Source organism: Podarcis erhardii, assembly GCF_964252035.2.
Source record: "Podarcis erhardii genome assembly, chromosome: 10".
Lineage (NCBI taxonomy): Eukaryota > Metazoa > Chordata > Lepidosauria > Squamata > Lacertidae > Podarcis > Podarcis erhardii.
Genome location: NC_138500.1, coordinates 5,013,988 through 5,034,544, shown reverse-complemented (window position 1 = coordinate 5,034,544; position 20,557 = coordinate 5,013,988). Strand labels below are relative to the sequence as shown.

At 49.4% G+C, this 20,557-nt stretch overlaps 1 protein-coding gene across 4 annotated transcripts in view; it reads right to left on the bottom strand.

Annotated features, from left to right (window-relative positions):
- The window catches only part of IRF5 (interferon regulatory factor 5), a 47,199-nt gene that overhangs the window by 3,006 nt on the left and 23,636 nt on the right, over window positions 1–20,557 (bottom strand). For 3 of the 4 annotated variants that reach the window (XM_081879976.1, XM_081879977.1, XM_081879975.1), the window contains exons 2-8: window positions 17,470–17,682; window positions 13,386–13,575; window positions 11,198–11,244; window positions 8,434–8,467; window positions 7,175–7,495; window positions 3,912–4,301; window positions 1,428–1,546 (exon numbers count right to left, since the gene is read on the bottom strand). In XM_081879976.1, the coding sequence (XP_081736102.1) occupies window positions 1,428–1,546; window positions 3,912–4,301; window positions 7,175–7,495; window positions 8,434–8,467; window positions 11,198–11,244; window positions 13,386–13,575; window positions 17,470–17,682 (1,314 nt within the window). Of the gene's footprint in view, window positions 1–1,427; window positions 1,547–3,911; window positions 4,302–7,174; window positions 7,496–8,433; window positions 8,468–11,197; window positions 11,245–13,385; window positions 13,576–17,469; window positions 17,683–20,111; window positions 20,416–20,557 lie in introns of those variants that run through there. The other variant, XM_081879978.1, reaches the window with a different exon arrangement.

The following is a 20,557-nucleotide window of genomic DNA, read 5'->3' as shown; positions in this document are numbered from 1 at the left end:
ACTGTATTCTGCTCTGGTCAGACCTCACCTGGAGTACTGTGTCCAGTTCTGGGCACCACAGCTCAAGAAGGACACGGACAAACTGGAACGTGTCCAGAGGAGGACAACCAAAATGGTCAAAGGCCTGGAAACGATGCCTTATGAGGAACGGCTAAGGGAGCTGGGCATGTTTAGCCTGGAGAAGAGGTTAAGGGGGGATATGATAGCCATGTTCAAATATATAAAAGGATGTCACATAGAGGAGGGAGAAAGGTTGTTTTCTGCTGCTCCAGAGAAGCGGACACGGAGCAATGGTTCCAAACTACAAGAAAGAAGATTCCACCTAAACATTAGGAAGAACTTCCTGACAGTAAGAGCCTGTTCGACAGTGGAATTTGCTGCCAAGGAGTGTGGTGGAGTCTCCTTCTTTGGAGGTCTTTAAGCAGAGGCTTGACAACCATATGTCAGGAGTGCTCTGATGGTGTTTCCTGCTTGGCAGGGGGTTGGACTCGATGGCCCTTGTGGTCTCTTCCAACTCTATGATTCTATGATTCTATGACTTCTATATATAGGGTGCCAACATTCTGCATGGACTGGTTGTAACAATTACTTGATAAAATACATATTTTGTTATGTGCAAATGGCTTTAGATACCTATTAGGTCCATAAATTACCACATAGCACATATTCAACACACAAAAAAGCGGCAATTTGTTGTTGACAAAGGACAGCTGGACATATAAAGGGCCCCATTACCTTCAATAGCTTAGGGCCCTGCCAGAACCCCCTTCTCCCAGAACCCGGAGAGCCTTGAAAGTAGGAGACCAAAGAGCTCAGGATGAGTAAGGAAGTGGGAGAAAAAGGGGGCGGAGAGTCACTCGTTCCAAGCCTCTCTCTGTAAATATTGAATAAAAAGCAGATGGCAAGGACTTTTCCTTGTCTTATCCGTTCCTGGCAAGCTGCCGTGAGGCTTGGATCCTCTGCCGCCTGACACCAACTTCTGCTAGAAAACCTTCATGGGCACATGTACCTCCTCCTGATTTACCGTATTTTCCGCTCTATAAGATGCACTTTTTTCCTCCTAAAAAGTAAGGGGGAATGTGTGTACGTCTTATGGAGCGAATGCAGGCTTCACAGCTCTCCCAGAAACCAGCAGAGCAAGAGGGAGAGACTTTGAGCAGCTCTCCTTCTTGCTGTGCTGGCTTTAGGGATAGCTGCACAGCGCCTCTTCAGCGAAGCGGGAGGAGGAAAGTAAGGGACTCCGTCCTCCTCCCTCTTCAACATCATTTCATTCAGAATATTTTTTTTCTTGTTTTCCTCCTCTTAAAAACTAGGTGCATCTTATGGTCGGGTGCATCTTATAGAGCAAAAAATACGGTATGTGGGCGGAAGGAGATGGCGGATGGGCAGACAGACAGACACACACACACACAGCCCCACCATCCCACCTGGACTGTGATCAGCTTCTTCTCTTTAGGCTTCTGGTCCGGCCACTCCTCTCCGAAGCAGAAGAAAATCTCATAGGGGGGTGGCGTGGTGCTCTGACCCTTCTGGAACATGATAAGTCCTATGGAGAGAGGACGGGAACGACAAATATTTTAAAAAAATAAAGGAAATGGGAAGGGCCAGGAAGTACTGATGACCCATTGGGGGAAGAGAAGAGCACAAGGAGGGAATAGGGAACCAGAAAGGGGAAGGAGAGGAGAGAAAGTCATAGCAGAATGGTTGAAGGCTGCGAGCATCCCGAAGCGAGAACAGGTTGGCAGGGATGATGTTAGAATTCCTGCTCCATGATTGCAGTCATGGGATTTTTGTCTATCACATGACGGTATATGTTTTGACTCCACAGAGTGGGAAGTGACGGAGACAGGATGTTTGTGTTACTGTGTTCCGTGAAGTGGGACTATTGTCCTTTGCTCTTTCTCTCTTTGCTGTCTGATGCTAGAGAGAGAGGGAGCCATGTTGCAGTGCTCCGTGTGGGTTTATATGTAAATAAAGTAGATTAGCCAAAATGCTGAGTTGCTGAGGTCTGTCACGTAAAGCTGCAAAGACTCTGCAGATCCCCAAGTGTGCCGGTGTCTGTTGGCATCGGTCGCTGTGATGTTTGGGTTGAAGAAAGCTTTTGAAGCTCCCGAACGAAAGACCAGGTGGGAGAAAACATGCCAGTTGGACATGTGTCTCAGCCAGGGTCCTACTAGAGTGTAGGCTGAACTCCAGACAGATGCAGCCTGGCAGTTTTACCTCCCCAGCAGAAAAGACTGGCTGCTGGATCAAAGGCATCCTTAGCCAAGCATTTTGCTTCTGGCAGCAGCCAAATGCCACAAAACAGCATGAAAACAACAAACATTCCCTCCCCCTGTTGCCCCCAGGCAAGATGGCTAGTGCACGTCTAGCCATGTCTACTCAGAAGTAAGTTGCACAGTAGCCAAAGGGAAAAAGCAAACCAGCCTCACACCAACCTGGTGCGCCCCAGGCATGCGGGGCTAAAATTCCCATCAGCCTCAGCAAAGGTTGTCCAAGGCAGAACCAAATGTACAGGAATGTCGCCACCATCATCATTTACATTTTTATCTAATAAATAATAATACAGTGGTGCCTCGCAAGACGAAATTAATCCGTTCTGTGAGGCTCTTCGTATAGCGGTTTTTTCGTCTTGCGAAGCAAGCCCATTGACAGCTTAGCGGATTAGCGCTATTAGCGGTTTAGCGGCTTTTAGCGGATCAGCTGATAAGCGGCTTAGGGCTTAGGAAAAGGGGGGGAAAAGGGAAAAACCCCGCAGGAACTCGCAAGACATTTTCGTCTTGCGAAGCAAGCCCATAGGGAAATTCGTTTTGCGAAGCGCCTCCAAAACGGAAAACCCTTTCGTCTAGCGGGTTTTCCATCTTGTGAGGCGTTCGTTTTGCGGGGCACCACTGTAATATTATAATAATAATAAATTTTATTTATACCCTGCCCTCCCCAGCCAAGACCGGGCTCAGGGCGGCTAACACCAGGTATAAAAACAATTTATTAAAATACAATTTAAAAACAAGATTAAAGCACAACATTAAAATGCAGCCTCATTTCAATAGAAACTCCAATCAATCATCATCATCTTTATTTATACCCCGCCCTCCCCGGCCAGAGCCAGGCTCATGGCAGCTAACACCAATAAAATCACGGTAAAAACATAATTGCGAGGGGAACCAATTTAAAATACAGGTTAAAATGCAATTTAAAATGCAGCCTCATTTTAAAAGTAGCCCATAAATCAAAACCATAAAGGGAGGGAAACATAAGGGTCAGACTGAGTCCAAACCAAAGGCCAGGCGGAACAGCTTTGTCTTGCCGGCCCTGCAGAAAGATGTCAAGTCCCGCAGGGCCCTAGTCTCTTGGGACAGAGCCTTCCACCAAGTCGGGGCCAGTACTGAAAAGGCCCTGGCCCTTGTTGAGTCCAGTCTAACCGCCTTGCGGCTTGGGACCTCCAAAATGTTGTCATTTGTGGACCTTAAGGTCCTCCACGGGGCAGACCAGGAGAGGCCGTCCCGTAGGTACAAGGGTCCTAGTTTGACCTCACCCCCGGTACAACCTCATAATGGAGGGGCACCCCATTGTCTCTCAAGACAGACAGATGCCAACAACATTGGCACCCCCCCCCAAAGAGCTCAAGGTGCCTTGGATAGTTTCTCCCCGTTCCATCCTCACAACGACCCTGCGAGCTTGTTCTGTGCTGGGGAGAAAAGTGTCTTTACTCCTGAATTCCCAGAGACATCTGCCCTCTTCCTCTGTGTATCTGCTTGGCCCTGTGGGGTGACGGTGCCTCTGAGCATGTGCAAAGAACCGTTCCCGTTCCACCAAGCGCCTGCCTTTGCCCTCGCCCCCTCCTTTGGGACCAAGCAGGCCCTGGCATCGGAGGTAGGGTGAGGCTGGAGTCCCCCGGCCCTTTCCCTCACCGTTAAGGAAGCTTTCCAGGCTGAAGAGCTTTATCTTCCTCTCGCGCTCGATGGGATTGGGGCCGGCCAGCTCCCCGGCGCAGGGCCCCGTCCAGAAGACCTTACACTGGCAGAGGCGGATGGCATAGATGTCTTGTCCCTGCAGCTCCAGGATGAGGCCCCGGTCCAAGACGTCCAGCAGCTGGTGGGTGTAGAAGCGCTGCTTCTCGTTGGGCACGCCCTCCGCGCTGGGGAAGCGCACCTGCTCCAGCGTCAGCGGCCCAAAAAGCTCCACCTGCTCCTGGGTGGGCTTCAGGTTGCTGTAGAAGAGGCGGCAGCCATGGGGGTTGCTGATGGTCAGGGAGCCCACCGAGCGGCCGCGGTACTGGAACTTGATCTCCAAGTCGGTGACTGCGGGAAAAGCGAAAAGCAGCAGCAGGACGGTGTTTAGGCACTGCAACGGATCTTGTAGAAAGCACAGGCCCTACATGCAGCCTTGGACTCCCGCTCCCATCATCCCTAACAGCCTTGGACTTCAGCTCCTAGCATCCCTAACAGCCTTGGACTCCCGCTCCCATCATCCCTAACGGCCTTGGACTCCAGCTCCTAGCATCCCTAACAGCCTTGGACTCCAGCTCCCATCATCCCTAACAGCCTTGGACTTCAGCTCCTAGCATCCCTAACAGCCTTGGACTCCCGCTCCCATCATCCCTAACGGCCTTGGACTCCAGCTCCTAGCATCCCTAACAGCCTTGGACTCCAGCTCCCATCATCCCTAACGGCCTTGGACTCCAGCTCCTAGCATCCCTAACGGCCTTGGACTCCAGCTCCCATCATCCCTAACGGCCTTGGACTCCAGCTCCCATCATCCCTAACAGCCTTGGACTCCAGCTCCTAGCATCCCTAACAGCCTTGGACTCCAGCTCCTAGCATCCCTAATGGCCTTGGCCTCCAGCTCCTAGCATCCCTAACAGCCTTGGACTCCAGCTCCCATCATCCCTAACGGCCTTGGACTCCAGCTCCCATCATCCCTAACGGCCTTGGACTCCAGCTCCCATCATCCCTAACAGCCTTGGACTCCAGCTCCTAGCATCCCTAACAGCCTTGGACTCCAGCTCCTAGCATCCCTAACAGCCTTGGACTCCAGCTCCTAGCATCCCTAATGGCCTTGGCCTCCAGCTCCTAGCATCCCTAACAGCCTTGGACTCCAGCTCCCATCATCCCTAACGGCCTTGGACTCCAGCTCCCATCATCCCTAACAGCCTTGGACTCCAGCTCCTAGCATCCCTAATGGCCTTGGCCTCCAGCTCCTAGCATCCCTAACAGCCTTGGACTCCAGCTCCCATCATCCCTAACGGCCTTGGACTCCAGCTCCCATCATCCCTAACAGCCTTGGACTCCAGCTCCTAGCATCCCTAATGGCCTTGGCCTCCAGCTCCTAGCATCCCTAACAGCCTTGGACTCCAGCACCCATCATCCCTAACGGCCTTGGACTCCAGCTCCTAGCATCCCTAATGGCCTTGGCCTCCAGCTCCTAGCATCCCTAACAGCCTTGGACTCCAGCTCCCATCATCCCTAACGGCCTTGGACTCCAGCTCCTAGCATCCCTAACGGCCTTGGACTCCCACTCCCATCATCCCTAACGGCCTTGGACTCCAGCTCCTAGCATCCCTAACGGCCTTGGACTCCAGCTCCTAGCATCCCTAACGGCCTTGGACACCAGCTCCTAGCATCCCTAACGGCCTTGGACTCCAGCTCCTAGCATCCCTAATGGCCTTGGACTCCTGCTCCCATCATCCCTAACAGCCTTGGACTCCAGCTCCCATCATCCCTAACAGCCTTGGATTCCTGCTCCCATCATCCCTAACAGCCTTGGACTCCCGCTCCTATCATCCTTAATGGTGTGGACTCAACTCCCATCAGCCCCAGATTCCTGTTCCTATCAGGTTGGGACTATCATCTTTAACAGTGTTGGACTCCAGCTCCCATCATCCCTAACAGCCTTGGACTCCAGCTCCCATCAGCCCCATCAGCCTTGGATTCCTCTTCCTATCAGCTTGGGACTCCAGCTCCTATCATCCTTAACAGTGTTGGACTCCAGCTCCCATCAGCCCCATCAGCCTTGGACTCCAGCTCCCATCAGCCTTGGACTCCAACCCCCATCAGCCCTGGACTCCAGCCCCCATCAGCCCTGGACTCCAGCCCCTATCAGCCTTGGACTCCAACTCCCATCAGCCCTGGACTCCAGCCCCCATCAGCCTTGGACTCCAACTCCCATCAGCCTTGGACTCCAGCTCCCATCAGCCTTGGACTCCAGCTCCCATTAGCCTTGGACTCCAGCTCCCATCAGCCCCAGCCAGCACAACCAATGGTCAGAACTGGTGGAAGTTGGAGCCCAACAGCATATGAAGCGTCACAGGTCCCATTTCTTCAATTCAAAGAATCACAGTTTCCATAAAACTACAATCGGCACCCTCCTCTTGAGAGCAGGCGCAGCGCAGAGCGGCTGGGTGCGAGGGCTGGGAAACCCCCCAGGTTTGAATTTCGCCTCAGCCCCGGACCCACCAAAGCATGAGCCTGCTGGATGAGACCAATGGCCTGTATGCCTCTTGTGGGGAAGCCACGAGCAAGACCAGAGCCCAAGAGCCCTCTCCCTGCTGTGGTTTCCCGAGCCCTCTCCTCCTTCGTGAATTTGCCCAACCCTCTTTGAACGCCTTCGGAGTCGCTGACCCTCACTGCCTCCCGTGGGAGAGAGTCCTGGGCCTCAATTTTCCCTTCTGAGCTATGGGAATAATAATACTGCGTTTGCCATAAGAGAAGGCACAGAGAAGTGCTTTGCAAACGTTGGAGGGGCTCTAAACATCCGCGGCGCCATCGAGCGCGTCACAGAAATTGTACGAGGGGGAAGCCCTGGTGAAACCAAAGAGGGAGAAATATAAGAAAACAAGATGGAAGCCCCATTCCCTTCCAGCCCCTAATCCAGGGGTGCCCAAACTTTTTCCAAAGAGGGCCAGATTTGATAAAGTGAAAATACGTGAGGGCCAGCCAAAGTTGTTGACCTTTTCCTAGGATTCAAGTTGTTGAGCTTTTGGGGGATTTTACCCCGGGAAATAAATTGCCACAGGGGTCGAATTAAAGCAGATTAGGCCCCCAACAGGGACTTGGGACATCTCTGCTCTAATCATAGCACTACATCAGCCGCCGTGGCTATTTCCCCTTCCCAAAGGGTTTCGCGATTCCCGCCCACCCTCCCACTTCCTCCCTGCAGCGGGATGGATCCTTACGTGGCAGCATGTGGGGGCTGATCAGCAAATCCGGGATGAACTGTTCCATGGGCGCCACCGGGCAGCCCCCCGGGCGCAGGGGCTCCAGGTCCGCCGACATGGGGACATCCCCTGGGACGAGGGGCATCGCTCCGACCGGTTCGGTGAAGTTGGGCGCGGCGGGCTCCCCGCCTACCGCAAAAGCGCCGACGGGTGGAGGCGGAGGGGGAGCGTTCATGCGCGCCACGTGGGGGAAGGATCCGTTGGCACAAGCGTCCGGGTACAAGGCCTCCTGTTTCAGCCACGGGTAGGGGGGCAGGGGCTCCACGCCGTGGGACGGATCTGTGGAAACGAGAGCCAAGCACGTATGAAATGTCAGGAAGGGATCTCAGGGGCAGGTAATAATAATAATAATAATTTATTATTTATACCCTGCCCATCTGGCTGAGTTTCCCCAGCCACTCTGGGCGGCTCCCAGTTGAGTGTTAAAAACAAGACAGCATCAAACATTTAAAACTTCCCTAAGCAGGGCTGCCTTCAGATGTCTTTTAAAGATAAGATAGCAGCTTATTTCCTTGACATCTGAAGGGAGGGCATTCCACAGGGCAGGCGCCACCACGGAGAAGGCCCTCTGTCTAGTTCCCTGTAACCTCACTTCTTGGCTCAGTACACATGAAGGGGCGTCTCTACCCCCATCGTTCAACCCGGACACTGAGGTCCAGCTCCGAGGGCCTTCTGGCGGTTCCCTCCCTGCGAGAAGCGAGGTTACAGGGAACCAGGCAGAGGGCCTTCTCGGTGGTGGTGCCCGCCCTGTGGAACACCCTCCCATCAGATGTCAAGGAAATAAACAACTGACTTTTAGAAGACATCTGAAGGCAGCCCTGTTTAGGGAGGTTTTTAATGTTTGATGTTTTATTGTGTTTTTAATATCCTGTGGGAAGCCGCCCAGAGTGGCTGGGGAGACCCAGCCAGATGGGTGGATTATAAGTAATAAAATTATTATTATTATTATTATTATTATTATTATTATTATTATTATTATTACTACTACTACTTGAAGATGGAATGTAAATGCAATACAGTAAATAATAGGACCTACTCACCGCTTGTAAGGTCTCCTATGCAGTGCAAGAATTTCTGGGTGTTTCTTGAGATGGTAATGTTGAAAATGACCAGCAGGAGTGTGCAAGAGCATAGCGTCACTCCAACTGGGTTACTGATGATCGTGCCCTCCCAGCCCCCATCCCAGCCGCCTCCCCCTCCAGCACTCTGGCACCCACCTGCAATTTGTAGCGTTGGCATCATCTTCTGCAACTGCAAATCAAGCAATCGGTGTTAGTGGCGGCGGGAAAGACCTTGAGCCGAGATCCTGCTGGGGCACCCATGTTTGAAGACACCCTGGGCATCCCCAGGAGCCGGTACTAACCTCCCCTTGCACCCCAGTTGGACCCCCCTCTCTAGCTGAGATTCCTGCATTGCAGGGGGTTGGACTAGATGACCCTCGGGGTCCCCTTGGAAGTCTGCCATTCTACAAGCTACTGAGCTCACTTTGCTGGGCCTCTTGGGTTTATCATCATGCAAATCCAGGACTGCAGGGAGGCACTACAAATCCTCTAACGCAGCGGTTCTCAACCTGTGGGTCCCCAGATGTTGTTGGACTACAACTCCCATCATCCCTGAGCTCTGGCCTTGCTAGCTAGGGGTGATGGGAGTTGTAGTTCAACAACATCTGAAGACCCACAGGTTAAGAAAGGCTGCTCTAACGGGAGCTGCGTGACGACAGCCTTGCATTTTTATTTATATAGGAAGAAAGAAATCTCTCTGTGTATACCGTATTTTTCGCTCTAAAAGACGCACCAGACCATAAGGCACACCTAGTTTTGGGAGGAGGAAAACAAGAAAAAACTATTCTGAATCCCAGAAGCCAGAACAGTACAGTGGTGCCTCGCAAGACAAAATTAATCCGTTCTGTGAGGCTCTTTGTATAGCGGTTTTTTCGTCTTGCGAAGCAAGCCCATTGACAGCTTAGCAGATTAGCGCTATTAGCGGTCTAGCGGCTTTTAGCGATCAGCTGAGAGGCGGCTTATCAGCGGAACAGCTGATAAGCGGCTTAGCGGCTTAGGAAAAGGGGGGGGGAGTGGGAAAAACCCGCAGGAACTCGCAAGACATTTTCCTCTTGCGAAGCAAGCCCATAGGGAAATTCGTTTTGCGAAGCGCCTCCAAAACGGAAAACCCTTTCGTCTAGCGGGTTTTCCGTCTTGCGAGGCGTTCGTCTTGCGGGGCACCACTGTAAGAGGAATCTGGCTTCTGGGATACCGTGTGGCTGTTCTGGCTTCTGGGATAACCGCACCAAGCCTCTACAGGGCAGCGGGATGAAGGCTCCCCCTGCCCAAAGAGGCTGCGCACGGCTAAGGCAAAAGCCAGGACGACACGTCGCTGAAGGGGCGCTGCGTAGTTCCCCCTCTCTGAGAGGGAGAATTGCTCAGCGCCCCTTCAGCGAAGCTGGAGAAGGAACAGGAGGAGACCCTTCTCTTCCTCCTCCTTCTGTTCCTCCTCTGGAGTCGCACGACAGCCGCTGAGCAAAGAGGGAGAGCTGCGCAGCGCCACTTCAGCGAAGCGGGAGGAGGAACAGAAGGGGCTCCGTTCCTCCTCCTGCTTCACTGAAGGGGCGCTGCACAGCTCTCCCTCTCTGTGCAGCGCCATTCACTCCATAAGACGCACTCACATTTCCCCTTACTTTTTAGGAGGAAAAAAGTGCATCTAATGGAGCGAAAAATACGGTATATGTAATATCTAAGCAATGTACACATTGCGTACAATACAAAAACAATAACACAGCCCTAAAGATAATAAAAGCACAACATGGAAAATACGCAAAGGGAAATTAAATGGAGTGTCAGGATAAACCAGTGTCCAAACCAGCCTTTGGAGCCTGGGAGGGGATGGCTATGAAACTGCTGGGAATACAGTGGTACCTCGCAAGACGAATGCCTCGTAAGACGAAAAACGTGCAAGACGAAAGGGTTTTTCGATTTTTGAGTTGCTTCGCAAGACGATTTTCCCTATGGGCTTGCTTTGCAAGACGAAAACGTCTTGCGAGTTTGTTTCCTTTTTCTTACGTCCCAGGCACTGGGCGGCCGCGCGGATGGGTCGGCGCTGGCGGGAGCCTCGTTTGTGGGCGCCGCTGCCTCGTCGCCTCTCCCTTCCAAATCCTGCGCGCAGCGCCCGTACAGGATAGCCAGCACCAGCAGCGCCAAGAGCAGCGCAGCCAAGAGCAGCGCCAGCAGCACGGCGGACTTTTTGCCCACGTAGAAGCCCGAGCGCAACTTGACGGTCATGGTGGCCGGTTGAAAGCGAGGGGGGAGCCTGAGCGACTGAGGAAGAAATTCAGCACAGGATCCGTGCTTCGCAAGACGAAAAAAATCGCAAGACGAAACAACTCGCGGAACGAATTAATTTCGTCTTGTGAGGCACCACTGTATCTCCTCCCACATCTGCAGCTTTCAAAGTGGAGAAGGAGCCTGGACCAAAGGGCAGCGCCAAGAAAAATGATGGTAAGCAGTTGTGGAAACTTCACCCAGATCTCCTGCTGGTGGGTCTCTTAGAAAATAGGATTTTGGACCAGGAGGGACCTTGAGTTTGGAAACCCAACCCAGCAGGGGCAGCTCATCTGTCCCCTCCCCTCCCGATGTTGTGGGACTCCAATTCCCATCACCTCCATGGATGATAGGAGTTGTAGTCTAGCAAAAAAAACACCCAGAAGGGCTGTTGGCTCCCCAGTCTCCCACATGCAGGGTTAATTGCTCAGAGGTGAGAAAAACCCTTATCTGCAGAATGTGGGAGTGCAGAACTGAAGGAACGGGAGGATCACTGTCCTTTGAAAAATAAAATCCATGCAAACTTTGGGACTCTGGGCAGCAAAGCATTTCCTTCCATCTGCTAGAACATGGGCAGAGGTCCAACTACCACATGCCAATGTCTGCAGTTTCCTCAAAGGATGAAAAATGATCAGAAAGAGAAAGTGAGTAGGTCATTCTTCCTTACCTCCTCCTCTTCTTCAGGGCCGATGTTCTCATCTCCAGCGAAAGGCTCTGAGGGAGGGGGGAAATAAATGTTGTACGTTCCCCAGAGCCTCTTTCTTGAGCTTTACATGTCCCCTCCCACCTGAATTATCCTCCTCCCCCCCCCCAAATGTAAATACAGAAATGTTTACAGCACAGGGGTTGTGAGGAGAGGACTGACTCTCAAAACTATGGCAGTATCTGGGCGACTTTTGCAAATCATGTTGTGTGCATGTGAGAGAGAAGGAGGGGAGACTGGGAGACTTGTTACCAAACTTGTCTTCAACACTCGGGCAAAGGCAGGCGGGCAGCTTTCAGGGGCATGGCGGCTACCTTGAGCTGCTCGACTGGAGGGGAAACCTCCCGTCCCCCAGCTGAGCGAGCCCCAATGCCTCTTGGCATCATGTACCCCAGCTGAGCAGTTTAAGGAAGCCCCCATGTTCCTCCAGAGCAATATGGGGGCTTGTTTGCCATGTGGGGCTAGGCAATGCATCCCGGCTGCTTCCTCCTTCCCTATGGCGGGAAGATGGAGGAGGCAGCCGAGATACATTCCAGACATTGTGACATATCAGCACATCGCCCTGTGAGCCGTATCACAATGTTGAAAACCGGATATTCCCCGGCCCTAGAAGCAATCCCATCCCTGACCCACCCCTCCAAGAATGGAAGGAAATATGTCTGTGGTTCCAGATGCAATCTATATTTGTTCCAAACTTTATAGAATCATAGAATCCTAGAGTTGGAAGAGACCACAAGGGCCATTGAGTCCAACCCCCTGCCAAGCAGGAAACACCATCAGAGCACTTCTGATATATGGTTGTCAAGCCTCTGCTTAAAGACCTCCAAAGAAGGAGACTCCACCACACTCCTGGGCAGCAAATTCCACTGTCAAACAGCTCTTACTGTCAGGAAGTTCTTCCTAATGTTTAGGTGGAATCTTCTTTCTTGCAGTTTGGAACCATTGCTCCGTGTCCGCTTCTCTGGAGCAGCAGAAAACAACCTTTCTCCCTCCTTATATAATGCACCTTTTAATATATGACTTGTAAATTTTTTATTGACTTTTACTTTCTCATAATTAAGATACACATGCCATCCGTAGCTATTATTAAAACTTTCCAAGATTCAATATATTAGTTTTTTCCAATCTAATCCAATCTCTTACCCAAATTAAACATTCTGCTTCATAATATAATTTTAAATTTGGCAGTGCTAATCCTCCCCTTTCCTTTCTTCCTGTCAATCATTTATATTTTATCCGCGGTTTTTTTCCTTGCCATACGAATCTCGTTAGATCTTTCCTCCATTCTTCAAAGCAATTCTCTTTATTCATAATTGGTATCGTTTGGAACAAATACAGCATTTTTGGCAGGACATTCATTTTAATGATGGAGTCTTTCCCCCATATTTATTGAAAACCAATAAATAAATAAAAGAATGGAAGGAAATAAGACCACGTGTTGTTATCTGTGGGGCACATGTTCAGGGCCGTCTTAAGCATATCTGGTGCCGTGGTGCGAAGATCCCTCCGGCTCCCCCCATTTTCCAGAGTTGCCAACATTTTTTTAGGGAGGACGGGACTGCTGGCGATGCACCCAGCTTTGAGGGGCTGGAGGAATTGGGCAGCGGCTGGAGGGCAGCTCCTACGGCGGGGAAGAGGCAGAGGCTCGACGCGGCAACTCCAGGCTCAGCTGGACGCTTCGTGCCACGGTGGCCATGGCAGACGGAGGCTCCGGGCGCAGCGCTGCTTCGGCAAGGCGTGCCAGGGGCGGGCGAGGGCGGTGAGCTGATGCCGGGAGGCGCAGCCTCCAGCCTCTGCCTCTCCAGAACTTGGCGCCCTGGCGCCCTGCGCCACTAGCCTCTATGGGTAAGATGTCCCCACTGCTGTGCAGGTCAAGCAGGTTTCCACAGGGCTTCAAAAGCCAGCTGGACCTGTTTGACCAGCTATGGCAAGGGGGCAAAGCAGCCAAGCATCTCACAGGCAACACATGCGGCTTCCAGGGGGTGGCAGGGAGGGGCATGATGGGGTGTTTGTCTGTCTTCCAGAGCCGGTAGACAGACAGCTTCCCGCTTTTCCTTCGGGGACGGGTGGGGAGAAAGGGCGCGGGAAACGGCTCTTTTTAGGGAGCAGCAGGAAAGTTGGGGTTTGCAAGTGCACAGGGGGCGGCTGGTACCTCCGTTGGGCTGTGGGGCATCGCAAACCTCGTAGATCTTGAAGGCCTGCATGGGGGTGTCCTTGGTGCCGTCGTAAATCAGGTTAAACTCGCGGCTCTTGTTGAGGGCACAGCGCAGGTTGGCTTTCCACTTGGCAGGATCCGGCTCATCGACGCCTTCATTGTATTTGCCCGTCTCTTTGGCCCAGGCCTGGGAAAAGGACCGACAGGACACAAGGCAGGGGAGATTTAAAACACCACCACCTGAGAGCGCCCGTTTTAAGAACCAATATCCAGTGCCACCCTCACACATTCCCACATACAACAGTGGTAGAATCAGTAACAATAATTTGTAATTGTTAATGGTGTTTCTGAGTCGTTTGGATGATGATGATGATGATTTTCATCTTTTTTTTATTGGTTTTCACCTATTACATTACAATACAGGTGTACCATAACCAATATCATTTCCTCCCCCATACATTTACATTTATATTTCCTCAATCCATCATATTATTCTTTTCTCCCTCCTCCCACTCAATTTCCTCCACATGATACAATTTACAATAATCTTTGCATTCTACAATCTTCTCAAATCACCTATATATTCTTATTATCTTTCCTTACTAATTTTTCTTCCATTTTAATCCAGGCATATTAGCATATCGCTTTTTTGTGAGCAATATTTTGCCATATATTCATCAAAACATTTCCACTCCTTTTTTAATTTTTGATTCGACTGATTTCTTATTATAGCAGTTAATTTTGCCAAAATTAAATATTCATTTAGTTTACAAATCCATTCCTCCTTTGTGGGTATAGTTTGTGACTTCCACCTAGCAGCAATCTCTATTCTAGCAGCTGTACTTGCATATAGAAAAATTCTCTCCCCCCCCCCCCCGGTGGTATCTCATCATCTATCAATCCAAAGAGATATGTCTCTGGTTTCTTTGTTATTGATATTATCAACATCTTCTTTAGTTCTTCATGTAAATTATTATTATTATTATTATTATTATTATTATTATTATTATTATTATTATACATCTCGCCTTTGTCCCAGAAAGGGACTCAAGGCCGCTTACAAATTAAAAACCACACAGATAAAATACAGAAAGCCAAAAAATAAATAAATAAAAATGCAGAGAAGATTGCTAAAAAATAATTAAACTCTAATCAAAGTAAAACAGTATAAAAAAACCCAATCTACCACCATCATTCTGTATTTTTGTTATGGCACTTTACACTTTTCATACTTCTAAATCAGGTTGCCTACCACCCTGATATTTTATATGAGGAGCGAACTGTAAATATGCTTATCGGTAAACAATTTTCATTTCTTTTGACACCGTCGTTATATTAATGCCTTTAGAGGCACATTAGAGGTACGCTAATGTGCTTTCTCCTTTATGTATTTATAATTGTCAACATATTTTGCTTATATGTTTTCTAAAAATGCAATTTTCCTTTAAAAAAAACGCAGTAAGAATTTATAGAAGCGTATGAAGTGCCAAACCACATAACTCTAACCCCTAGTATTGTTTATATTCAAAAACGATATCCATGCTACCTTTCCAACCTGCCTGGGCTGCAGATAAATAAAAATATAAGTATACCTATGAATATTTTAAAGAAAGCAATAAAGAGGTAAAGCAAGATCTAAATGGCAACATCATAGAGAGCCGTCGGAGGAAAGTTTCCCCCAGCTAACTCTAAAAACTCTGCAGAATAAAAAAACCTTTTTTATGCCCTGCAAGGAGTCCCCTTCATGGGGAGAATTCTGCAAAATGGCGGCTGCTCCAGAGAAATCCCCCCTCCCGTTCCTCGTAACCGTGGCAACCCTTCAGTCTAACCCCAGAGCGGCCTTTTCCAACCTGGTGCCCTCCAGATGTTGTCGCCGGGCTGTATCTCCCATCAGGCACCATGGAGACCCCATCAACATCTGGGGGGCTGCCTGCCTGAGGGTCTCTTCAGCCCCACATGAAAAAAAAAACACTTTGGAAATGCCCATGCGCTCCTTGTTGCCACATGGCGCACTGCGCGCCTACGCCCAAGCAGGTGCCATCATGGACGAAAAAAATCCCTCCTTTGTGAGGTGAAGAAGCGTCTCAATACCTGAACAAATGAAGTGACAAATTAATTGGCGTTTGGTTTTCTAGTCCGAATTATCTAATCCAGTGTTTCCCTGTTCAGGGAAGTTTTTAATGTGTGACGTTTAAATGTATTATTTTTTAAGTGTTTATTAATTTTCCAATAAGAACATCTAATTAACAGATCAAATCAAATGAAAATAAGAAACAAAACAAAAAAAGTCCAATTGTCTTCCAAATTATAATTTTAATTTTTTTGGCTTCCCACGGTCTTCCCACCTCTTAATGTATTTTTAATCTTTGTTGGAAGCCGCCCAGATTGGAAACCCAGCCAGATTGGTGGGGTACAAATAAATTATTATTATTATTATTATTTCCCAAGCTTCAGTCTCCAGCTGTTTTTGGACTACAACTCTCATCATCCAGTGGTCAGGAATGATGGGAGTTGTAGTCCAAAAACAGCCAGGGCCCCAAGTTTGGGAAACACAGATCTAACCATGTTTTGTTGCATTTATACCCCAACTTTTTCTCCCCCTCCTTGTTTAATCGCCGCAACAACCCTGCGAGGTGCCGACAGCCAGCGTCAGGCTCCCGAGGGCAAGTGGGAATTCGAACCCTGGTCTCCCAGGTCCTGATCTGACACTTAGGGCCCTCGTATCTACGGGATGCCTCTCCTGGTCATAGCTGTCAACTTTCCCCTTTTTAAAAGGGAAATTCCCTTATTCCGAATAGGATTCCTTGCAAGAAAAGGGAAAAGTTGACAGCTATGCTCCTGGTCTGCCCCGCAGAGGACCTTAAAGTCAAAGAATAACCATAGTTGAAAGGTCCCTGAGGAAGTCAGACTATCCTCCACCAGGGCCAGGGCCTTCTCAGTGGTGGCTCCGACTTGGTGGACTGCTCTGTCCCATGAGACTAGGGCCCTGCAGGATTTAACCTCCTTCTGCAGGGCCTGTAAGGCAGAGCTATTCCACCTGGCTTTCAATTTGAATTCAGCCTGATCTTTTATTTCCCTTCCCTTCTCTTCCCTCCCCCTTCCCTTTTATGAAGATCACCCGCTCTGAGACCCCGCAGCTAAGTCTCCCCTGGCCTCGGCGCTGGCCCAAGTAGGACTAATTCAGCCAGCTAGCCCTGGGGATTATCTACCGTATTTTTTGCCCTATAGGGTGCACTTTTTCCCTTCCAAAAATGAAGGGGAAATCTGGGTGCGTCCTATGGGGCGAATGCAGGCTTTCGCTGAAGCTTGGAGAGCGAGAGGGGTCGGTGCACACCGACCCCTCTCGCTCTCCAGGCTTCGGGAAGACATCTGCAGCGTAGGGAGCCCTGCAGGAGTTCCCCGCAGGGCTCCCCACACTGCGGATAGCAGCCTGCCGCCCGGCGGGCAGGGCGCACTGAAGCAGAGTGCCCCGCGCGCCAGGCAGGCATCGGCCAGCCCCACAAGCTCGGGGGACAGCAGGGAGGCGCAGCGCCGCCATCCCGCTGTTCCTCGACCTGGTTCGGTTTCCCCGACCTGGTTTTGGGGGGGAAATAAAGGAATTCCCCCCCCTTTATTTCCCCCCCCCCAAAAAAAACTAGGTGCGTCCTATGGGACGGAGCATCCTATGGGACGAAAAATACGGTAACTGATTTTTGATTTTTATTGTTATTCATGTTTTTACACTGTCTTTTATGCTGCTTTTATAATTAAGTGTTTTAAATTTGTTGTTAGCCGCCCTGAGCCCGGTTTTTGAACCGGGAAGTGCGGGGTGTAAATAAAAATTTATTATTATTATTATAAGCCAGTGTTTCCCAAACTTCTGTCTCCGGCTGTTTTTGGACTACAACTCCCATCGTCCAGTGGTCAGGAATGATGGGAGTTGTAGTCCAACAGCAGCTAGAGACCCAGGTTTGGGAAGCACTCTAAGCCAAGCTGGTTTAACGGTTGCAGCCCTAATTCCTACTTTTTAAAAAAGGCACTGTTATGTGGGATGTAGCGGGAAATTTTAGCCGGGAAGCTAGACCTCTCCCTTCTCACGCACCTTGAATATGGTGTTTTCGTCGTCCTGGCTGGGGATGTGGCGGGTGGCGTGGCGCCAGGGAATGAAGAAGCGCTTTCTCTCGGTGTCCACCCAGCGGAGTCCCGGGTACTGACCGCTGTTGACTTGGGCCACCAGCCAGGGCTTCAGGCGGACGCGGCGGGGATGAGAGCTCATGGTGGCGTCACCGGAGGGACGACTGACCGACCGCCTGACCTGCAAGGAGAAAGCAGAATCGGTCAGGAAGCGCATGGCCTCCGAGAGGAAACACACTCGCGACGTTATGGTTTGATCGCTGCATTGGGCTCTTTGTGGGGCTTCCCTTGCATTCGATCCGAAAGCTGCAGGGAATGCATAATAATAATAATAATAATAATAATAATAATAATTTTTATTTATATCCCGCCCTCCCCAGCCGAAGCCGGGCTCAGAGCGGCTAACAACAGTAAAAATAACACAATTTACATAAAATCACAATCAATTAATTGAAATACATTCTAAAATCAATTGCTGCCAAGGAGTGTGGTGGAGTCTCCTTCTTTGGAGGTCTTTAAGCAGAGGCTTGACAACCATATGTCAGGAGTGCTCTGATGGTGTTTCCTGCTTGGCAGGGGGTTGGACTCGATGGCCCTTGTGGTCTCTTCCAACTCTATGATTCTATGATTCTATGATTCATTTTCCCCCCAGTTTTTTTTTAATTGATTTTCACATTTATCACATACAAAAGAAACAAGAAAGAAAGAAAAAAGAAAGACATGGTGATTTTCTTGAGTCAAAATGAGAGTACCCCTAAACATTTTTAAGGGGGGAAAAAGCACTGGGTATACAGAAGCCAGCTTTACCTCCCCAAACCACCCACAACACTATCAAAGAGAAATCAAGAAGTGTTAGAGGCAATAAAGTGGACAAAAAATGGGAAGTCTCCAGGTCCAGATGGATTAACGGCAAGTATTATAAAAAACTAAGTGAATAATTGGTAAACCCATTGAAAGATGTTATGAATGACATTTTAAATAGAGGTGAAAATCCAGAAACACGGAGAGAGGTTTATATTACAGTAATTCCAAAACAAAATTCAGATTTGCTGCAAATTAAAATTTATAGGCCTATCTCCTTGTTAAATAATGATTATAAATGATTGTTAAATAATCATTATAAATAATGATTATAAACTTTTTTAGCTAATAGAATGAAAAAAATGAGTATATATATCAAGATCAGGCAGGATTCCTTCCAGGTAGACAAATGAAAGAGAATATAAGAAATATTCTGAATGTAATAGAATACCCGGAGGTCAAAAATGAAAATGATGCAGCAATGATGTTTACAGTTGCCGAAAAAGCCTTTGACAATGTTTCTTGGAATTTCATGACAAAAGTGCTTGAAGAAATGAATGGTGGATTCAAATTTTTAAAAGGAATACAAGCAATATATTCAGAACCAAAAGCCAAAATTTGTAAATCAGGTGATAATGGATGATTGTAAGATACAAAAAGCAACTAGACAAGGTTGTCCACTATCACCCCAATTGCCAGGTTTTGGGGGGGGGGCAGACGTTGCTGCTGCTTCTTTGGCAGTTGCCATTGGCTGTGGACCGTGATGTCAGTGGGTTTACGCAGTTTTTTTCTGGGGGGACGCAGGAGCATGTTGTTGTTGTTGTTTAGTTGTTTAGTCGTTTAGTTGTGTCCGCCTCTTCGTGACCCCCTGGACCAGAGCACGCCAGGCCCTCCTGTCTTCCACTGCCTCCCGCAGTTCGGTCAAACTCATGCTGGTCTCTTCGAGAACACTGTCCCACCATCTCGTCCTCTGTCGTCCCCTTCTCCTTGTGCCCTCCATCTTCCCCAACATCAGGGTCTTTTCTAGGGAGTCTTCTCTTCTCATGAGATGGCCAAAGTATTGGAGCCTCAGCTTCAGGATCTGTCCTTCCAGTGAGCACTCAGGGCTGATTTCCTTAAGAATGGAGAGGTTGGATCTTCTTGCAGTCCATGGGACTCTCAAGAGTCTCCTCCAGCACCAGAATTCAAAAGCATCCATTCTTCGGCAGTCAGCCTTCTTTATGGTCCAGCTCTCACTTCCATACATCACTACTGGGAAAACCATAGCTTGAACTATACAGTGGTACCTCAGGTTAAGTACTTAATTCGTTCCGGAGGTCCGTTCTTAACCTGAAACTGTTCTTAACCTGAAGCACCACTTTAGCTAATGGGGCCTCCTGCTGCTGCCGCGCCGCCGGAGCCCGATTTCTGTTCTTATCCTGAAGCAAAGTTCTGAACCTGAAGCACTATTTCTGGGTTAGCGGAGTGTGTAACCTGAAGCATATGTAACCCGAGGTACCACTGTACGGACCTTTGTTGGCAAGGTAGTGTCTCTGCTTTTTAAGATGCTGTCTAGGTTTGTCATTGCTTTTCTCCCAAGAAGCTGGCGTCTTTTAATTTCATGACTGCTGTCATGAAAGGAGCACGCATACCCCTAAATATTTTGAAGCCTGCCCTAAAACCCTTTGAAATCATCCAGCCGGGAAGCACAAAAATTCCACCTGAAACATCTTCTCCCGATCTCCTCCAGCGTGTTCTTTGCAGCCACTCCGTTAAGTGTTGGTTCGGGGAACCTTCCTTCTTAGGAGGAAGCACAGAAAAAAACCTTACCCAGGTAGACAGCGATGGCGACAATCCTTCTTCTCTTAATAGCAGTCACTGCAAACGGCTCTTTTCCTCTCCGCCAGGGGCCTCGCAAGCTTCTAAGGCATGCCACCCATTTTAAGCCGAGGGATGACTCTAATCTCCGCCGATGACTCAGAACCTCCCAGTTCTGGTTCCACAGGTGCGACAGCTACAAGGCCAAGCAGAAAACAGGGAAATCCCCAACAAGTCGCCAGCTGCAAAGCAGAGACAAACCCTCCGCTGAGTATTACGCTTGGGTCAGGAATAAGAGCAGCCACAACTTTTCCCTGACCTCCCTCACAACACTGTTATAGGAATTCTAAGGTCTCTGGAAGACACAAGATCTACCCACCGGGGAAGAATGGCAGATGAAGGTGATGGACTACATGGAACTGGCGGAAATGACTGGCAGAATCCGAGACCAGGGAGAA